This window comes from Myotis daubentonii, chromosome 14 (genome assembly GCF_963259705.1).
Source record: "Myotis daubentonii chromosome 14, mMyoDau2.1, whole genome shotgun sequence".
Classification (NCBI taxonomy): Eukaryota; Metazoa; Chordata; class Mammalia; order Chiroptera; family Vespertilionidae; genus Myotis; species Myotis daubentonii.
The window spans coordinates 53,769,461-53,790,979 of NC_081853.1; the positions used below are offsets into that span (position 1 = coordinate 53,769,461).

Here is a 21,519-nt window from a genome sequence, read left to right on the forward strand (position 1 = left end):
ATGATCTCACTGGATGTTTTGAAAAAGTAACCATTGTTCACGTATAAGCAGAATTTCCTGTTCAGGAAATCATTTCGATTAACAATAGGACAGCTGACTGCATTGAATGGTGGCGGCACAGTAGGTACTATGGTTGCACAAAATTTTGTTCTATTAATACAATTAAGTTCTCCTGATTGGGCACTTAACTCTTTGTCTCGGAGTTTACCCTTTGATGCTAACTGCCTTCCATTGTCCCCCAGTAAGGACTAACTTGGGGAGAAGAGGACAGATGGAGGGATGTGTGTCCTGAACCCGGCCAGGCAGCTGCTGAGGCCTTAGAGCAGCGGTTCTCAACCTGTGGGTCGTGCCCTTTTGGGGTCGAACGACCCTTTCACAGGGGTCACCTATGACCATCGGAAAACACATATATAATTACATATTGTTTTTGTGATTGATCACGATGCTTTAATGATGTTCAATTTGTAACAATGAAATTGGGGGTCACCACAACATGAGGAACTGTATTAAAGGGTCGCGGCATTGGGAAGGTGGAGAACCGCTGCTCTAGAGGGTCAACTCTGGATTTAGACACACGAACAGGAAAGAGGTGTCGGTGCAGTTCCAGCTGCATGTCTTACGCTTAAGGTCCATCTGCTCTGGACGGGAGCATCGGAGATTCCCACACCAGCCCCCGGGAGCCACCATTTCTGAAAGCCGCTGAACCTGGGGTTGACCGGTGGGGGCCTCCCTGGCAGGGCCCTCCTCCTGGGCGCGCCCCGCCTCTCCTCGCCCCTCCGTTGCACAACACACTGGCCTGCACCAGCGGACACGGCCTCGCCCCGTTGCATAAGCTTGCACTTTAGCCTCTCGCCGAGACCCTGTCGGGAAGGGGCCGCCGGCGGAGTGGCTCCGGGCTCCTGTCCGCTGCTTTCGGGGTGAGTATCCTTGGAGCTGGTGTCACGTGTGATGAGGCGATCGCCCAGAACCTGACACCCAGCCTCCGTGGCGTCGAGCCGGTGTCGTTGATCCGTTTTCTTAGAAAGAGGCGCTTCTGGTGGCAGGTAAGGCCACCGCGATCCCAGAGAGCACCCTGTGTCGGCCTCTGTGTCCGCCTCGGGGGTGCAGTGGGCCTTTGCTTTCCTGTTCGCGCCCTGCGGGTTTCTCTGCTTGGCCTCCCCTCTCCTGGGGGCACCCCCACCCCTTTGCTGCTCACAGCAAGTGACTGTGCCTGGCCCCTCGGGGCTGGGAGGTGGCACTGAGGATCTGAGGGGTGGACGTGGATCAGGAGAGTCGGGGGTCCTAGGTCTGTTTCTGCCGCTGCTTAGCCGCAAGGCTGCGCCCACGTCCCTGACCGCTCAGGCCTCAGTTTCCCCTTCTGTAAGGGGTGGAAGAGGACTGGCTGGACTGTGGGCTCTGTGGGGAGTCCGAGAAGCCTTGTGTGGAAGTCGGGAGAGGGCGGATGTGGGGGGCAGCTGGCCAGGAGACCACCTCACCCTTTCGAACTGTGTAATGTTGATCCACGTGCTTTTTACTTACTGATTTTTAAAAATTAAGCCAATTTAGTTAATTAAAACCTCAAAGGGCAAACTGGCAACTCTCGTGTCAGTGTGCAAGTGCCCCTCAGAGGCCGAATAGGAAAGCCAGTTCCGGTCCCACCACATAGACCAGGGGTGGGCAAACTTTTTGACTCGAGGGCCACAATGCGTTCTTAAACTGGACCGGAGGGCCGGAACAAAAGCATGGATGGAGTGTTTGTGTGAACTAATATAAATTCAAAGTAAACATCATTACATAAAAGGGTATGGTCTTCTTTTTTTTTTGGGTTTTATTCATTTCAAACGGGCCGGATCCGGTCCGCGGGCCGTAGTTTGCCCACGGCTGGCATAGACCCTGGGTCAGGGGTCAGGTGGAGCCACAGGAGCCATCGAAAGAGTGGAGAAGCCGGGGTTTGCACTGCGACGCCCGATGTCACCGTCACCCAGCCCCAATCCCAGCCCCGGAGGGTCCTCCGTTCTGCTGAAATCCCTACAGATTAACGGAGGGCGGAGAAATGCCTCCTGGCAGGTCCCTTCCCTACGCGGTCCCCCGAGGGGGCCAGGGATGGTGGGAGTGAGTCTGCGAGTTAGGGTTGAGAGGATGCGGCAGGTGTGGGGTCTGGCCCAGCCTCAGGTAATCTTCGGGGCCTTGGTTTCCTCGTTTGTGAGATGTGTCCCCAGTCCTCACCCTGCTCTGTTGGCCGGTTCGAGAGATGATGAAACGCAGGAACGGATCCCAGTGTTTGGCGTCGTTTTGCGAGTGTTTGTTGAGCGCTGACTGGGTACCGGGCAGGTGCGGGCTGAGCAGCGAGGAGCCCGTGTCGGGGTGGCCCTGCTGCTTCCCGAGGCCCCTCGGGTGGCGGGCTGAGCGGTGGGCTGAGCAGCGGGCTGCGCACCGGTCCTGGGTCTGCTGCTGGCTGCTCCGGGACCTGTGCCACCTCCCAGCCTCTCCGAGAGCAGTGTCCTCTTCCATCAGATGAGGTGGTTGGGCCAGAATTCTTAGCTCTAATGGTCCCTTTGTGGATTGTGAAACCACAGCTTTTCTAGGGGAGAGAGCATTTACACGGAGTTCCCTGGACATGCTTAGGTAAGACTCTAAACATGGGACTTTACGGTAGGGAGGAATTTTCCAGAAGGACGCCTGTCGGACAACAGTTACAAAGGACTAGAGGCCCGATGCACGAAATGTGTGCAAGGGGCTCGGCCCTCCCAGCTGTGGCTTCGTCCGGAAGGACATCTGGAAGGACACCCAGAAGGTCGTTCGGCTGTCCGGTCTAATTATCATATTTCGCGTTTATTATTATAGATCACTCGTGGCCCTGGCCAGGTGGCTCAGCTGGTTGGAGTGTCGTCCCGTACACCAAAAGGTTGTGGGTTCAGTCCCAGTCGGGGAGCTTGCAGGAGGCAACTGATCTATGTTTCTCTCTCACATCAATGTTTCTCTCTCTCTCTCTCCTGCTCCCTCTGAAATCAATAAAAACATATCCTTGGTGAGGGTTAAACAACAACAACACAACAACACAAAGTATCACGTGTGTTCCCAGCACCAGCGTGGTCTCTGTGTGAGTCTTTGTGCCCTCTCATCTTAATAATTTAATAAAAAAGGAATTGCTTCCAGGTCTGTACAAGGTGGCTGGTGTGTGGCCGAGTAGGAGACGGTTCTTGTCTTGTGAGATCTTGTCTTTAAACCCATGGGTTCGTGGTCACTGCCAAGTAAAGAAATGGGATCGGGTTGGGATGGGGAGGAAGAAAGAGGAGACGGTGGGCTTTGGGAATCTGGCCAGTTTCGATGAGTTAAGGTTTCTAGTGTTGTCCTTTGACTGTCACCTGTAACGGGGTCTAGAACATTCTCCTGAGGCCCAGAGTGAGACCCCAAGATGGGGGAGATCCCAGCATGCACACTGGAGCCCGCCTGTTTACTTCGGGCCTCAGATGTTTACAAAGTCCAGAACTCGTGTCCAACATTTAAAAGCCAGAGAATCTCGTGTAAGAATACAGACCCTGGCCTCTCGGGAGAAGGCACCCAGCTAGGGCCACAGGGCTTCTCGGTGGAGCAGGTGTGCCGAGTGGCGGCTGCCCCCAGACACAGCCCTGGTCTAGCCGCTCACAGACATTTGGGGTGGAAAGAGAGCTTTCCTGCAACCTGACCCTTTGTTCTACGATGAGGAAACTGAGTCCCAGGCAGACCAAGATGTGGCTTGCTGGGGTGACAGGGTGAAGTTGGGTCCCATTCTCCCAAGTCTTGGAGCAGTGCTCTTGCCGCACGCAGGCCTGGCACCTGCCAGCAGGCGGCAGTGTGGTGCTGCCTGGCCTCACACTGTCTCCTCCCTGACTTTCCTGTCTCCTTCTTTCCTGAGCCCTTCTGTTCTCTGTCTTCCTCTGATTTTGCCAGTTTTCTCTCACTAAGTTTTACTCTTAGCATGGCTCTCTCTTTCTCTCTCTTTTTAAAAAATATATTTTATTGATTTTTTACAGAGAGGATGGGCACAGAGGGCTCCTTTCCTCCAGGTTGGTCCTTCCACCTGGGACTCGAGGAAGCTCCCGGAGGGGATGGGGGGTCGGGGCGGGGGGGGGGGGGCGGGGAGCGGGGCTGTGCTGCTCAGGCCCCATCCTTCGTGGTCCTGCAGACACGGCACCTCAGTTCTTGGCTCTGGAAGGGAAATCGTCACGACACCCCCTCCGTCGTCCGTGTGTGGAACTGAACATCCTTACCGTATCCATGGAACTCGCATGTCTAGCAGAGAAACGTCCAGCTCCAAATACCCTGGGAACCCCCCGGCATTTCGGGTCGGCCCACCCAGGAGATGGGCAGCGGGTGGCAGAGGGGAGGACACAGCTTTTCATCTGACAGCTGAGGGTTCTCATACAGGACCTGTCCCCTGTTCAGCTATGTGACCTTGACCAGCAAGGTCCTCCACAGTGCCTGTGAATCCCAGCTTCCTCATCTATGGAGCAGCACAGACACCTGCGTCTCAAGCTGCAGGGAGGGAGGGAGAACGCTCTGTAGGCCCCTGGCCCGGTGTTTGGCGGGGAAAGCAGGATTCTGGAAGGCTTTCATCCCATGTTTACCCGACCTCAGGCTTCGGATGTGTCTTCTCCATGAGCCAATTGTGGCTTCCCCTCTGCAGGAGGTCCTGGTGTTGGCCCTGTGGCCAAGGCCAAGGGCAGCTCCAAGAGGGTCTCCATAACCCTCTCCTATGCCCTAGTTCTCTGGGCCTTCCAGGCAGCTGCAAACTTGCTGCTGTTTATGTGGCTGGTCACGTTATAGAAAAATAAAATATTCAGGGTTTTTAAAAAATATATACATATATATATTATTGATTTTTTTTATAGAGAGGAAGGGAGAGGGTTAGAGAGTTAGAAACATTGATGAGAGAGAAGCACCGATCAGCTGCCTCCTGCACACCCCCTACTAGGGATGTGCCTGCAACCAAGGTACATGCCCTTGACCGGAATCGAACCTGGGACCCTTCAGTCCACAGGCTGACGCTCTATCCACTGAGCCAAACCGGTCAGGGCTATTCAGGGTTTTTTAAAGGCATTTTGGCACAGCCTCACCTTTTGACACTTTATCTCACTGGTCATCATATGCTTTCAGGAAAGCGATATCCCATGGGCACGGGGACCCACACTGTAAATAGGTTGACCTTCAGCCCTGGAGACACGGAAGGGAAGGTCAAGTCTCGGTGTTTGAGCAGCTGCCAGCGTGCTCACAAGTGACATGTTATTCTTAGAAGGGATTGTATTTATTTATTTATTTATTTATTTTGGACACCGTTGCCTTCCCCACCAGCAAGTAGCAGTGACCGCAGAAGGTTCCAGTCTGGTGTGTGGGTGCGTCGTGCAGGAATGAGTGGGCCCGCTCCCCGTTCTAGGACGGACTGGCACCGCCTGCCGGGGAGCAGGTCCGTGTTTATCTCAGAGGTGCCGCCAGTTGGGCATCAGCCTCCCGTGCCCCCGAGTCCCCTCCGTCAGCTGGCAGCCGCCATCTAGCCACGAGGCCTCGCCCCGAGACGAGCTTCCTGGGAACTTTCCCAGGATTGTGAGAGGAAGAAACTAACTATGGGTCCATCTGGAACCTTGCAGATGGTGCTTGATGTTAGTGGGAGATGAGAAGTAGGAGATACCTTCTGTCTTGAGGTGGGGCTGTTGGCTGGGGCCGGGGGAGGACATGAACCTCGCCCAGGGGCAGAGTTGGCCAGGTGTGCCCGCTGTGACATTTCCCACGGGAGGCAGAGAACCCCAAGCGTCCAGCTGTTGTCTTCCTTCCAGGGGTGAAGAGCTTCCCGGAAGCTCCAGCTAAACCTCTGAATGTCTTCACTCTCTACGTCAAGCCCTTCTCCTGGGCTCTTGACAAATCACGGGCTTCCTTGGCTGAGTGTTCTGCAGTGAAGTGTTGCATGTGAATTGAGTGAGACGGTCGTGGGGCGGGGGAGAGCCAAAGGGAGACCATTGGTCTCTCCACCTGTGATCCCGTATATTTTTTGCCTGCTCTGTGGCTCTTTTTTTTTTAACTTAATATGTCTTTATTGATTTTTATTTGCGAGAAAGAGGAAGGGAGAGGGAGAGAGATAGAAGCACCAATGATGAGAGAGAATCATTGATCGGCTGCCTCCTGCACCCCCCCTACTGAGGATCGAGCCCTCAATCCTGGCATGCACCTTTACCAGGAATCGAACCACGACCTCCTGGTTCATAGGTTGATGCTCAACCACTGACCCACACCGGCCGGCTGTGCGGCTGTCTTATTGAACAGGAAAGAGATGGGGACTTGGGGAAGCCTTTGGATAGCTGTTCTTCTGGGCACAGGTGTCTCCACAGTCTACCTGAGCGTGAGCGGCCCTGCGGTCACTGCTCTGCTGCCTTCGTTGCCTGGGTTCGAGCCAGGAGAGGAGCACAGGGACTGGGCCTCCCTGCTGTGCTGCTGTGGTGCCAGGCCCTTCCTGCTCCCTCTCTCGGCTCCCTCGGCCTGGAGCTCCCAGGACTTACCCAGCCTTTGCGTGTCATTTCCTCCGTGCGTTTCCTTAGAGCTGGTCCTTTCTCCTTTAGTTTGATGCCAACGTCCATCTTTTAGCAATTCCCCATAATTTTGACCTCTTGTCGGCACCCCCTCTTTATTTTCCCCTGCTGTTGGGTTTTATTTCTCTCGAGAGTGTTTTTGTTTGTTTATTTGTTTTTGTTTTTCCCATCCTGTCATACAAGTTCAAGAGGAATGGGAGACTGAACTGGTCTCCACCCGGATCCACCACCTTCGATTTCTGCTTCAAGGCAGGAACTTGGCGCAACCACCTTCTTAAGAATTGACTCCGTTGTATGCTTCTCTTGTGAATGGTTTTTCTCACTGAAGGCTCGTTTCTAGCCCAGTTAGCCCATCTCTCTGGTCCAGCTGTGTGCACCGCGGGCGCCTTCATTTTTATGGGTTGACAGAACCACCGCTGCTCACATGAGTCATTTACCGTCATGGCTCCCAAATACTTCCTGTGAAATGGGCCGACACAGTGATTGATGCCAGAATCAGTTGATAGCTACCCATTAGCATTTATTTAATTCATTCCTCCTGGGGGTAGGAAGTCGTGTAGGGCTGGTCCTGGGAACATCTGGAGGTTCTTGCCCCATTTCTGATTTATTTAAATTTCTGCATTCATATGCTTTGTATGGATTGAACCACTGTCACAGGCAGTATCAGCCACTGAGCACAGTCTGGGCCAGGAAAGTGGGGTGGGTTGAGGACAACCCTGTATGGAGTGTGATGATGTGAGACGTTGTGTGTGATGGTGGTGCGATGAACGTGAGATGTTTGCCATCTCACAGGGAGATGAGTCAGATACTAAAATACCTAGAAGGAGGCAGAACCTCATAAGTGCAGTGATGGACGTTCTGACAAAACGCTGTGAATGCAGTGGTCCCTTGGTATCCATGGGAGATTGATTCCAGAACCCCCTCAGATACCAAAGCCCAGAGATGCTCACTTCCCTTATAGGAAATGGCGTAGTACTTGCAGATGACCTACGCACATCCTCCCTTATACTTTAAATCATCCCTAGATGACTTATAATACCTAATACAGTATAAATGCCATGAGATGTTTGTTATGCTCTGCTGTTTAGGGAATAATGACAAGGGGAAAAAGTCCACGCCTGTTCGGTACAGATGCAACCTTTGTCGGCCTAACCACAGAGTACACATCAGCAATAGTGTAACTACCCCCTCCCCCTCAAATAGTTTCCATTGTGGTTGGCCGAATCCACAGATGCAGAACCTGTGGCTGTGGAGGGCTGATTGTACAGAAGCGGGAAGACAGGTGAATTCTGCCCCGAGTGCTCCGAGCACCAGTGTGTCGGAGGGGAGGTGGCATTCGAGCCGTGCCTTGATGGAGAGCCACCTGGTGCTCTTCTGGTGGGAAGGCCGTGAGCACCCAAGCTTTGCAAGGCCAGGCCCATGGCTGTTGCACGTACCATGGTGTCTCCTGTGTCTCGTACCCAGGACATGTTTGGATGGATGCATGGAAGGAAATGTAGGTGAGTGAACAGATGAATGAATGAATGAAGTGAAAGCAAGACCCTATGTGGAAGGGACAGCTTGAATGGTCAGAGAGCGGCAGATAGAAGGTAGGCATCTTGGTGAAATTATAACTGGTTTGGCTTAAGCTAGGAGTGATGATGGAGGGAGAGTGGCCAATGGAAGGCTGGGAAAGAAAGACTTGGCCCAGACGCTGAAGGCACAGGATTTTGCCTTTTCTTCGCAGGAAGTGGGCAGCTAAGGGGCAGGAACTGTTGCAGGCAGTGCTTGGCACTAAGCGTGCATAATTCTAAGTCGTGAGAGTGGAATTGAGAGTTGATAAAGACCCTTGTCTGGCCACTCTGTGCTGGGGGGAAACAGCCAGAGACACCTGCCCTCAGCCACAAGGTTAGTTAAGTAGCAGCAGCGAGGACACCACCGGGTCTGGGCTCATTTCTCCGTCTTCCCTGCAGACGTGTGCAACAGCACCGACCTTCCGGAAGTCGAGATCATCAGCCTGCTGGAGGAGCAGCTGCCCCATTACAAGCTGAGAGCTGACACCATCTACGGCTATGACCACGACGACTGGCTCCACACCCCGCTCCTCTCTCCAGATGCCAACATTGACCTCACCACCGAGCAAATCGAAGAGACGCTGAAGTACTTCCGTAAGTCCATCTGCTCGCGGGGCACCGTGGCGACCAGTTCTTCTTAGCCAGCCTCACCTGAGGTCGTCCTGGTTACAAGGCCTGTGCCGGCCGGCCAGGAAAGGTGCTCAGGAAGCATGGCTGTGAGGTTTAGTAGCTTAAAAGGCCTGGGGTTTGAGTGTTCTGATGAGAAATTTTAGAGTCATGGAGGACAAGTACGAATTTCCTTTTTTTTTTTTTTTTTTTTTTTTTTTTTTTTTTAATCCTCATGCAAGGATATTTTTCAATTCATTTTTAGAGAGAGTGGTAGGGAGGGGGAGAGACAGAGAGAGAAAAACATGGATGTGAGAGAGACACATCAACTGGTTGCCTTCCGCATGTACCCTGACCTGGGTCGGGGAATGAGTCTGCGACTGAGGTGCTTGCCCTTGACTGGAATCGAACCCAGGACCCTTCAGTCTGTGGGCCCACGCTCTATCCACTGAGCCAAACCGGCCAGGGCCAAATTTCCATTTGAACTGACTTTCCCTTTTTTTTTCTTTTTTTAAAAATATATTTTATTGATTTTTTACAGAGAGGAAGGGAGAGAGATAGAGAGTTAGAAACATCGATGAGAGAGAAACATCGATCAGCCGCCTCCTGCACATCTCCTACTGGGGATGTGCCCGCAACCCAGGTACATGCCCTTGACCAGAATCGAACCTGGGACCTTTCAGTCCGCAGGCCGACGCTCTATCCACTGAGCCAAACCGGTTTTGGCATGAACTGACTTTCTCGTAACGGTACAGAAGAATTTGAAAATTCTCCTTTATCCCTCCAAACCAAAAGTACCCCGTGAGTTCTTACTGGGAAGGCATGTGTCAAAATTTAAACCCAGGATATGGGGAACATCCTGGCCACTCATTACTTATATGACATAGCAAGACCAAGGCGATGGTTTCTGTGTCAAAAGCTAGTCCTTTCAGGAGAGACCCACAATGGCCCTGGGGCAGCGAGCCAGGCCTGCGGGGGCCCCAGAGCCCCGCCTGGGAGGGTGGGCAGTACACTAGGTGGGTTTTCAGTGTGTTTGTGATAACAAGGGCGTGGAGCCTGACTTTGCGGGCTTGAAAAAAACGTAATGATTTAGAAACACCTACCAGTGCCCTTTCCGACGTTCATTCACGAGGTGCCTTTGTAGAAACATGCCACTCTGGAGAGAGTCGCGGCAGCCCTCTGACATTGCTAGCACAGACCAGTCTCCTTTCAAAGTGACATCATTACCTACCCGTGTGTCATTGTGTCACCTTAAAAAAGGAGCACGGCGATCCTGCGTCTACTTGGAGATAACTTGGTTCAGAACAGGCTTACCCGGCACCTGTAAAGTCTCCTGCCGTTTTCTCCATGGACGGGTCTTCCGTTTTCGTGAATTGTGAAATCATTTATCATCAAGTCAGAACGACCAGTTTCTCCATTAGTGTCTCCCGGGCTGTTTTCACATTCTCTCTATCAGAGGCTAATAGGAAAGGAGTTCTACTTAAACTGCCCTGTGTTTTCATATCAGCACACTCCCCACGGTCTGTCTGTGGGCGCCGCGGATCGTCAGTTTCAATGGGAATAAAAAGAGACAAGTCCACAGCCAGGCAGCTGGGAAGCGAGCTGGGCTTGTGCTCATGTTCAAGTTGGCGCGGTGGGCCTTCTGGTGTGTCTCGTAGATGCCGGCGTCTCTTTGCGAGTTACTCCCAGTGTCTGTGCTGACAGGGACCTGGGGGACGAGAGCAGCCTCCACGGTAGGCTCCGGGTTTGGTTCCTTCCGACTGCCTCACAGGAGAATTCACAGCAGGATTGTTTTTCTGCAGATTTCTGCGTGTTACTTTCTCTACCGTGAGATTCTGCCGGAGCCTCATGGCTGTGTCTGCCTCAGGAGGCTCCCGAGTCCCTCCTCAGACGTGCCGATCGGCCGTCGGGTTCATGGTGTCATTGGAGCACCGCCGTGCGCGCGATCTCACTGTTTCCGGAGAACTTTCCCCCGAATTGCCTGATGTCATCCTGTAAAGTGTCGACCGTTTGGGCGGGGCTGGTTTTATTCTAGGAGGGGGTGCAAGCATGGGGGACTGGCGGTATCTATCCACGCAGCTTCTAAAATCCCTGAGCAGCAGACTTGACCAGACCCTGTGGCTTATTTTGGGTTGGTTGGCTTTGCTTTTAGTTATCTATCTTTAAGAGAGAACAATAAAAGAAATCTTAATAGATTTGGAAGTGGGACAACACGGATTCTAGTAAAACCGGAGGAACCAGGATAAGCATTGAGCAGAGACTCTGAAAGTTCTTGGAGTATGGTTACACCCAAGTCTCACCTTCATCCTGCATTCTCCTCTGTGGTGCCCGTGGTTAGAGCAAAGGAGGGATGTTCTAGAATCTACTGATTACATGAGTGATCAGGTGTTACCTTAACCACGGCGTCCCCGAGAGCGAGGCTTTCGAAGCAAGTTCTGGGACCCTCAGAGGATCTAGAGAGACAGAGGAGGGGTTCTGCCAACTTGTAAAGGGAAAGGGTACATCTTTAGTCCCATTAGCTTCTAATTGAAAGGCAGTGTTTCCTTTCATTATGAACGTAGAAAACGGCACCAGGGTATGAGCAGAATCCGTGACTTTGCCGCCGATAGAAATCACGGATATTTTCACGTCGTGCTAAAGGAGAAGCTGATACATTGAACCGTCACCTTGCTCCTCATTGCTTCGACAGTATATCTGTTGTTAGATGTTGGTCTTTCTTGGGCTGACAGGGAAGCACTGCATTCACAGGCTTTCTTCCGGCCTCAGTGCCTGCCCACACGCAGCTGGTTTCCTTGCGGTCCTCGGCATTTCGTCTTCACACCTCTCTCCTGAGGAGTGGCCTGGGAGCCCTGCCAACCTGGCCGAGGGTCGCTGGAAGGCACAGGCTAGCCATGCTCTGTCTGTGGCGGCTGGGGTTTGTTTGTTTACACGTGTGTCACCCAGGAGATGCCGTGACCCACAGCCCTGTGACTCACAGGTGTGTTAAGTCATGGGTGGGGTGTGTGAGAAGATAGCAGCACCCTTCCTTCAATTTAGATTTTTTTCTGCACTGATTGGGGCAGGGGTTCTGTGTGGGGGGTGTGAGTGGGGATGAGGGGCCTCCCGTAGCTTCCCCAGGTCCGGACCACTGTTGAACAAGTCACCTATGCTGTTTCTACACAGATCAGAGCAGGGTGAAAACTCAACTCCCTTCCCTACCTGTCCTCCCCTAGAGAGGAGAAACGACGCGTTGCCTTTGAAATCTGGCCCTCACCTGGAGAAGAGAGAGGCAAGAAGCTTCGGGTGTACGCCTGACCACAGGGTAGAATGGCCTTTTTAGAAAAAATTTCAACACTTCCACAGTCAGGAGGATTTTTTGGCTCCTGGTGAGTCTGAGACACACAGAAGGTGAACATGACCCACAGCACCGTGTGCCCACAGAGATGGGGCGGTGAGGGTTAGATGGGCCAGCAGGAAGTAAGAAGAGTGAACGTTTAGTGCTTACTTGGGCCGGGCGCGGTTTTTAATGCTGTACGTGCCGCTCGTTTAACCCTCACAGCGACCTTGATTTTAATAGTCTCGCTGTCCCCATGCTACATATGGGGACACTGGGGCTCCTGCTCAGTCACACAGCAAGGTGGGTGCTGAGCTTCACACCTAGGCTGACTGGTTTGACTCCGTATCTTAACCACTCTCGAAGCAGCTAAAGGAGAAAAAAATTCTAGTTTAAGCATAGAGCTCATTTGGAAAAATTGGGAAAAAAAAACACCCTCAGTTTCTGAATATGTCAGTAGCTTCTTAATTTATGAAATATATATCCAACGTAGTCAACATTTATTTGTTAAGTATGTTTTTATTGATTTTTGAGATAGAGGGAGGGAGAGAGACAGAGAGAAACATCGATGAGAGAGAAACATCAATCGGCCCCTACTGGCGATCGAGGGCATGTGCCCTGGCCGGGAATCAAACCCGTGACCTCTTGGTTCATAGGTCAACGCTCAACCACTGAGCGGCACAGGCCGGGCCAAAATTTATTTATTTATTTATTTTTTAAAAAATATATTTTATTGATTTTTTACAGAGAGGAAGGGAGGGGGATAGAGAGTTAGAAACATCCATGAGAGGGAAACATCGATCAGCTGCCTCCTGCACACCCCCTACTGGGGATGTGCCCGCAACCAAGGTACATGCCCTTGACCGGACTCGAACCTGGGACTCTTCAGTCCACAGGCCGACACTCTAGCCACTGAGCCAAACTGGTCAGGGCCGAAATTTATTTTTTATTCAAGGTCACTGTTCCAAGGGGAGCTCGGCCTGATGTAGCTGGCATTCACGGGGTGGTTTCCTTCTTCCCTGTGAATTTTGCCACCTTCCTGTGGTCTGCAGGTCACGCTCCCCTGACCTCAGGTGGGCACGACACTGTGCTGTAGATCTCCGGACACGTAACATTCAGCAGACAGCAGACATGAAGGTCGCCGTGTTGATGTATAGGTGGCTGCGGCTCTTCTGGTTCCTCTTTCCATGGGCCGTGCTATGTAACTTTTGTTTGAGGAACATTGATCAAGAAAAGAAATTCCTCTGTGTCTCAGGTGTGTATGATCCGCTGGCCACTCACCTCTGAGGGCACCCAGACAGTTTCTTTCCCAAGGAGAGGAGAAGGTTGTGAAGCAAAGAAGGGTTTTGAGACATCATTGTGTTGTTTGCTTTTGCTGGAATGAATCAGCCAAGTATTTATCGAGTGCCTGGTATGCACCCGCAATCTTTTGTGAACTTGATTTGTTTGAGTTCCAGCTGAGGTTTTCTGGCGGAGGAAGCGAAATTGTCTCCTGGACTATTGACTTTCTTTTCTTTCCTAACCAGGGACTTTGCACTGGGTTGGGTCAATGCAGGCAGGTCTCCAGGCCCTTGGCTAGAAGTTTGTACCTTAGCACCACCTTCCTCCAATTCGCCCTCTCTGCCCTCTGCCTCTGATAACCATGGGTCTTATTTCTTTTTCTATGAGTTTGGATTTGGGTTTTAATTTTTCCCCCCCAAAATATAAATGAGATCATAGCAGTATTTGTCTTTCTCTCTCTGACTTATTTCACTTAGCGCAGTGGTCGGCAAACTGTGGCTCCTTGAGTGTGGCTCTTCCACAAAATACCACATGCGGGCGCGCACGTACAGTGCGATTGAAACTTCGTGGCCACACTCAAGGAGCCAAAGAGCCACGTGTGGCTCGCGACCACTGACTTAGCATAATGCCCTCAGGGTCCAGCTGTGTTGTTGGAAATGGTGGGACTGCATAATTTTTTATGGCTGAATAATATTCCATTACACACCACACACACAAAACACACACACACACACACACACACACACACACACACACACACACACACCTTCACGCATTCATCCGTCAGTGTCTGTTTCTGATTTTCAGAGTCAGAAACCGGGGTGTTTGGTCCTACTTTATGGATTTCTGGGGCCTACCCCATATCTCAGCCTTGGTGCTTGGCCTGTTAACGAACATGGTTTTTGAAAGAGTTAGGTTTTAAGAGGGCACCCCAAAGCCAGCACGCGCGGCTCAGAGTGCAGGCCTGGCCCAAGACCAGGCGGAAGGAGTGTTGTTGTTTTTTTTAATGAACTTTTCAGAGTTTCAAAGGTTTCTACTGGATCCCTTGTCAAGATGCACCCTTTCCGGGGAGAAGGGGACGCGAGCAGCTTCCCTCACGGTCATGTCTTGAAGAAACACGGCTGCTTCGTGGGGGCCCCAGCCTGTCCCTGTGTGGATGGGGGGCGCTTGGATTTTCCTGACTTAAACATTCAACCCCTGGGTGTAACAGGGCGTGGAAAGCTAAGTCAACACTGTGTAGCATTGGGGAAAACAGAGTTAGGTTTTAAAAATAACGTATCTTCTGGTCATAACAGCACACTAACTGTAGATAACTTGGAAAATAAAGACAAAAAGATGACTAATTTAGCAACCACAACTTACCTTTTTTTGAGATATTTTTTATTGCTTTTTCCTCTCTAACAAACATGTTACATGTTTGGGAACATAAGGCTTTTTTACCTAACGGTGCATTTTGGCCATTTTCCCATGGCATTTAAATTCTTGAAAATCCGTATCGCTTACTGCTCCATCGTTTATATCTAACCGTTTGGTCTGTTATAAGGAACCTCAGTTGCTTCTCATTTTTTGTCAGTAACACGTAAGTGAACATCCTCCTGCATATGCATTTGTCCACCCAACTCATGATGTCTTTAAGGCGTATTTCTAGAATTGGCTTACTGGGATTGAAGAGGTGACGATTTCTAAGTCTCTTTGATCTGTATTATTAATAAATAACTTATGCAGTGATCACCCACCCGGTACCATACGTAGTTATTACAATATTATTGACTGTGTCCCCAACGCTGTACTTGACATCCCCATGACATGAAATTAAACACAAATTGTCACCATGGCTATGACCTTGAAGGACAAGAACAAAGGGAGGGGAGCTGTTGAAGGGCCTGCTTCACTGAGGGCAACGAGACTAACAGAAATTTGAGAAGAGGCCACATCAGACATCAAGAAACTGCTGGTGAGCTGGACTGAAGACCAGTCATAGAAGTGCATCCCTCTTAGCACCAGCACCATCACAGCCAAAGCATACTGTCTGTGCGATGCTAGGGAAAGGGCTGGCCCGACTGCAGTGTTGAATTGACTGCTTTTAGCTGCACAGATGTCTGCAGAGCCGAAGGCGGGAGCAAAGAAGCCCTGACTGCACAGTCATTTCCCACATGGGAGCCACACGTGGTCACAGTGCCACATGTGGTCACGGTGCCTCATGAGGTCATGGTGCCACATGTGGCCCTGGTGCCTCACGTGGTCACGGTGCCACATGAGGTCATGGAGCCACATATAGTCATGATGCCACATGTGGTCATGATGCCTCATGAGGCCATGGTGCCTCATGTAGTCACGGTACCACCTATGGTCCTAGCGTCTCATGTGGTCATGGTGCCTCACGTGGTCATGGTGCCAGATTTATCCACCCACGTGGTCCCTAGGCTTCCTTCATCACCTGCCACCTGGCAGCTTTCATTCTTTCTCATCAAACCCGATTCCAACATTATTTTTTTCTCTTTCTTTTAAAAACAAAAATGCTTGGCAAGTGATTCCGTACAGATTGACCGTTTTCCTTTTCATGTTCATCCAGCATCTTTAAGACAAAGCTGGAACGGGCCCAGCTGGGAAATTGACATGACAGCTCAGCTTGCACCCCGTCCACTACTCCTGGGCACTGGGCTCAGGCCACGGCCGTTTTTAGAGTCACAGCAGGTGCACGATCGGGGACCCTTGGAGTTGGTGTTTGGAAGCCTGTGACATCTGCTCCGTGACCTGCGGGTCCCAGGAGTGAGGTGCCCAAGCGGCCCTCCCAGGCTGCAGGCGGCGGACTTGGGTGTGCGGCACGTCCGGACCCTGTTCCTTCTCTGCCCCTTCTCCGACACACAGCGATTTTAGCAATCACCCTGAGGCCAGGGGCGCTTGGCTGTGCGGTGCTCCACCGAATGCTCTGTCCCTGCTTTGGGGTGTCTTCTCTGAAAGCCAGGCTTTGTCCTCCCCAGCACCCCCTCCCCCCCCCGAGGTGGGACCAGTGCCTGAAATGAGGTGGAGACCGTTTGGGAGGGTGGTTGACAGCAAGCTGTTCGTTAGCAGCCTGCCTTCTGCCGCGGGAGCTCCGTGACTGGCAGCCGCAATGTTTTTAAAAATCAGAAGAATGCTGCACAAGCATCCTGTTAGGGAATCTTCTGTAGCGAGTGGAGGGAAGGCCTGCCTGGAAGGCCGTGTTTCATGAGGGCCCCGCCGCCCCCCTGGAACGGAGGGTCAGGGCCCTTTGGGGCTTCCCCTCTGCCTTCGGCTCCTGGCTGTCTGTCCTCTGCTGCGGACAGAAGACCAGCAGTACTGTTTCCTGGAGGGGGAAAGCTCTGGGGACTGGGAGCATGTTCCAGAGGGGGTTGCGGCCTGAGAGGCTCAGCTTCAAGCAGGAGGGAGAGGCCCAGGGAGCCGGCCTGGCACCACCCGCTGTTCACTGGGCAGCCAGGGCCTCGGTGTGGCCTGTGCTGATCACCAGGGGGCACGGAGGAAGTGGCCTGCGGCAGGATCTGTCGCGCCTGGGACCCTTTGGGGCAAACTCATAATTCAAAGCTTTGATCCTCAATTGGGCGCGTCTGCTCACCTTTCCGCTGTATTGAATAACGAACTATTGAAAATTGTCCCATGCAGACATACGAGTATATGTATAACATTGGACATACTTATATGACTTCAATGCAGATGCTTACACAACTAATCATTAGAAACTTGAAAAGTTTATTGAAGACTTTTAAACATTTAAATTCGATGACAAACGTATTTATTTAGTTAGATTCCCCTTACGATGGCAGACAGGCTCTATCAGAGTCTCTGACAAAAGGGAACATAGACTTTACCAGGCTGCACGGCAGGGCCAGGCCCTCCTCCTACCTGGTGTGGTTGTGACCACAGCGTCAGGCTCTCTGTTCTCTTACCTGCCTCCTCGTTCCCTACCCGGCAGCCTCCCCGGGCACAGAAATGCCAGACGGTGCTGTGTCAAACAGACACACGCCCACCCTCCCCTGCTTCTTAAAGTGGATTTAAAAATATCTTCTCTTCTATTCCCTTTCCCTCTCTATGTCACTTGCCCTTTCCGTTTTGATGTTCACTGACATTCGCGGCCTTTACAGACTCGGCTCGTTTCCTTTAACAATTATTAACTATTTTCTTTTCGATGTTCAAATTGTCACCACCTGGCCCTTGGCTGGCCTTGGAAGCTGGCTTCTGTGCTTCTCTCTTCTCCCCCAGGCCCGTGGGGAGCAAGCGGTCTTTGCCTCCTTGCCAGGCGGTGTTGCAGGCCCGCCTTGATTTTTCCCGCCCCGCCGTGAGCATGGCATCAACAGTAATCCGAGGACCCTGTTAAGGTTTAACTCAAAGCCCGGGCACTACAGTGTTGAGTGCAGTGATGGGGGGAGTGGCTTCCTTGTTGGGCTACTTTCTTGACGGAGCTGAAAGTCACATTTCTTTTTAAAACCACAAAGCCACATCGATATTTTCTTTTTTTAAAATGTGTTTTTATTTATTCAGACAGAGAAGGGAGAGGGAGAGAGACAGAAACATCTCTGAGAGAGAAACATCCTCAGCTGCCCCCTGCACGCTCCCTACTGGGGCGTGTGCCCGACCGGGAATCAACCAGTGACCTCCTGTCCCCTCTGTACTTATGCATACTCTCTCTGCTTTCCCTCTTTCTCTTTTTCTTAAAAAGTCAATGGGATCTGTGTAGTCGCTGGACTCGATGTAAGTTTTGTTCTGTAGCACATTACTGTTGAGAAAGGTCACCCCTCCCCACCCCACCGTCACTCCTGCTCGTCACTGTGAACTCAGGGCCTTTGAATTAATTATGCTGGGAAAATCTAATAAATGAGGTTTCTACTTCATTTCCCTAATTATAGCTTAGAAAATGGCACTCTCTCTTTAATAGCTCGCACTGGCTTGTTTCCTATTTGAAATAATTAGTGATGAAGATGATCGCAAACTCGCTCTGTCCCGGGCACTGTGCTAAACGCTGTGCCGCGCATTCATTCACGGGAGCCTCGCCCGGGTGCTGCGGGCACTGTGGCCACCCCATTCAGCAGACAAGACTCGGGGTCTAAGAAGGTCACAGGGAAGGTGAACGAGGAGCCTGGACCAAACAGGTCATCTCGACTCCAAAAGCCCACGCTCTTAACTATGACGTTAAATCGCCTGCCATTAGCCTGTCCATCTGTCCTTCAGTCAGTCCTTCCACCTGTCCGTCTGTCCATCTATCCATTATTTTTTGTTCTTATGGTGATACAGTATGACTAGAACATTTCCTTTTAACACACTTACACACACACTCACACACAATCACTATCGCTATCACTATATCCCTCCCTCTTCCTCTCCCACTCCCTCCCCCCTCCCCCCTCTCCCTTCTCCCCTCCCCCTCCCCATTCATTCAGCCTACCAGCCTTTGAAGAGCCTTGCCATTCACAGCAGGGCCTGGAGACCAGCAGCAGTGCCTTCCCGTGGGGCCTAGTTGGAATGCCCTAGCAGTGGTTCTCAACCTTCCGGCCCTTTAAATACAGCTCCTCATGGTGTGACCCAACCATAAAATTATTTTCGTTGCTACTTCATCACTGTCATGTTGCTACTGTTATGAATCGTCATGTAAATATCTGATATGCAGGATGGTCTTAGGCGACCCCTGTGAAAGGGTCTTTCGACCGCCAAAGGGGTCACGACCCAGAGGTTGAGAACCGCTGGCCTAGAGGGCTGTCTCTCCCTAGAAGTTTATTCCTCCAGGCGCTCAGTGCCTGGGGAAGAGCAGGGGGAGGTGGCCCATGGGTCGCTGTGGGAGAAAAGCACCCCTCCCGGGCGTGGTGTCGGGACCTGTCCTACGGCTCCTCTGCACGTTACACAGTCCGTAGCGGGGAGTTAAGAGGGAACCGGCACCAGGGCCACACCGCTGTCATGGGCCTCGGTACTTGGCCAACAGGCCACGGGGTCTGTGGCAGTTTTGCTTTAGAGCAACAGCTTTCAACCCGGACGCTTTCGCCCCGGGGGACGTTTGGCAGCAGCTGGAGACGTTTTGGGTGTCACATCTTTTTTTTTTTTTTTTTTAATATATTTTTTTATTGATGTTTTACAGAGAGGAAGGGAGAAGGAGAGGGATAGAGAGTTAGAAACATTGATGAGAGAGAAACATCGATTCAGCTGCCTCCTGCACACCCCCCACTGGGGATGTGCCCACAACCCAGGTACATGCCCTTGACCGGAATCGAACCCGGGACCCTTCAGTCTGCAGGCCGATGCTCTACCCACGGAGCAAAACCGGTCAGGGGGGGTGTCACATCTTGGAGGAGCAAGGATGGTGCTCCTTGGTATCTAAGTGGGTACAGCGGGGCTGCTGTTAAACACCCTACGATGCCCAGGACAGCGTCCTCGCACGCGTGCGCGCACACACACACACACACACACACACACCCGGGCACAGAACGATCCGACCCTAAACCTGAGTGGTGCTGAGCTTCAGAGATCCTGCTTCCGGGGGGATTTGACCTGCAGTGGCTCTGAGGTCTCTGTATCAGCAGCTCATTTTAATGAGATATTTCAAATATGCCAAACACCAAGAACTAATAACTGCTAACTCCATTTTTTTTAAAGGAAGTAAAACATTACAGGTGTGTTTATAAGGACAGTTTCAAAGCCCCATTCTCTCCCTCCCTCCCTCCCTGGGGGCAACCACCTTTCTGAAGGCGGACCATCCCCTCCGGGTGTGTGTTTCTGTATGAGTGCCTGTGACATCGGTACGACGGGCCCTTTCCGTGGCAGGCTGGGTTTCCTGAAGTTTGAGCAAAGGCGTGAGCAGAGAGCAGGACTGTGTCCAGATGAAAAGGCCTCCCTTTTCCAAGAGATTGACGTTTCCTCAGTGGCAGGCCAACATCTGGAGAGATGCTTCCCCTTTGAGTTCAGATCGAGGAAAGAAAGCGCGAAGGAACGGCCGCAGATTTTCGAAGGTGGCCTTTTGCAAACGCAGCCTCTGTGGTGGCCCAGAATCGAGCACCTAAACTTGTCCTGGCGTTGATGGCGGTGAAGCCCCGACCCCCACTCCCCCCCCCCCACCTCGCCTGTACCCTCCCTTCTCCCCGAGTGGCACTTCTCAGCATCCCAGCATCCTTGGGAGACATTGCCTCCATCTCGACACCATTTTTCAGAGCCGGCCAGTTTCTATGGCAACGGAGAGATGGAAAGATGAGCGGGCGCGAGCTGGAGTGAGCTCTCCGGGTGGTGGTGTGTGTCCCTGACGTCACCCTCCATGCGCCTGGATAGGATGACTCGGGCTGCTCCCATTCAGGGCTGCCGGCCGGGCTGCCAGGGTCTCGGCCAGCTCGGCACAGCTCCTCCGCCCCCCCTCCCCCGGAGTTCCCTTTCCCTCGCCCCTCTTCTGGAGGGGCTGCAGGCCGGCACTGAGCATGCACAGATTACCCCGGGCGCGTTCCCGGGCGCTCTCCCGCCCCGGGCTCTGGGAGGGCAGGGCGGCCGGGCAGCGCTCTCCTTGACGTGGATGGCGCGGTGAAGCCCACCCTTGTCTGGGCAAGAACCCCGACTATGCAGAAATTCATCGAAGCGGATTATTACGAGCTAGACTGGTACTATGAAGAATGCTCGGACGGTAATGCCGGCCCCTGCACAGCACAGCGCAGCAGGGATGTGGAGGGCATTGTCTCCCGGGAGGGGGGAGGGAGTCGGGCAGAGGGAGGGGGCCCTGGGAGCAGCGCCGCCAGCAGACATGCGTGGCTCTGACCGGTTCCCAGTGCCGTGGGGGATGGCAGGTGGGCAGGGCTCACGCCCCCGGGAGGCTCCTCTGCGGCGGCCGGTCTTGGCTCGGAAGGGGAGATGGTGTTGGGGAGCTGGGCTCGCGAGCACTGTAAGTTGCATTGGATCCTCTCCGGGGTGAGGTGTGAGTGTGGCATTGGTGCGTGTGTGCGCTGGCGGAGCTGTGTTTGCTGTGCTCGCGCTGTCGGAGGGGCGAGGGGACTGTGTGTGTGAGAGGTGGCTCTCTGGACCGGCAGCGGCAGCAGCAGGCCCGGAGGGACCGCCCTTTCCTGAGCTCAGACCTGCCGCCCGGGAGACCCGAGGGGGATGCGGCAGCAGCTCCCAGGTAGCAGGTGGTTCAGAGGAATTTGCTTATGGGATCCACAGAGATGGGTGGGGGAGGGGATGGTGTTGGGAGGGGCAGGGAGAGATCACATCCTTCCCCCAGGTCTCAGTTTGTGCC

The 21,519-nt window shown here is 52.6% G+C and overlaps 1 protein-coding gene across 6 annotated transcripts in view; it reads left to right on the top strand.

Annotated features, from left to right (window-relative positions):
• Positions 1-21,519, top strand: part of TRAK1 (trafficking kinesin protein 1) — a 95,566-nt gene that overhangs the window by 14,235 nt on the left and 59,812 nt on the right. For all 6 annotated transcript variants that reach the window (XM_059664485.1, XM_059664488.1, XM_059664480.1 and 3 more), the window contains exon 2: positions 8,489-8,683. Coding sequence is in view for 4 of the 6 variants with exons in the window: in XM_059664480.1 (XP_059520463.1) it covers positions 8,489-8,683 (195 nt within the window). In the remaining 2 variants the exon portion in view is untranslated. The remainder of the gene's footprint in view (positions 1-8,488; positions 8,684-21,519) is intronic.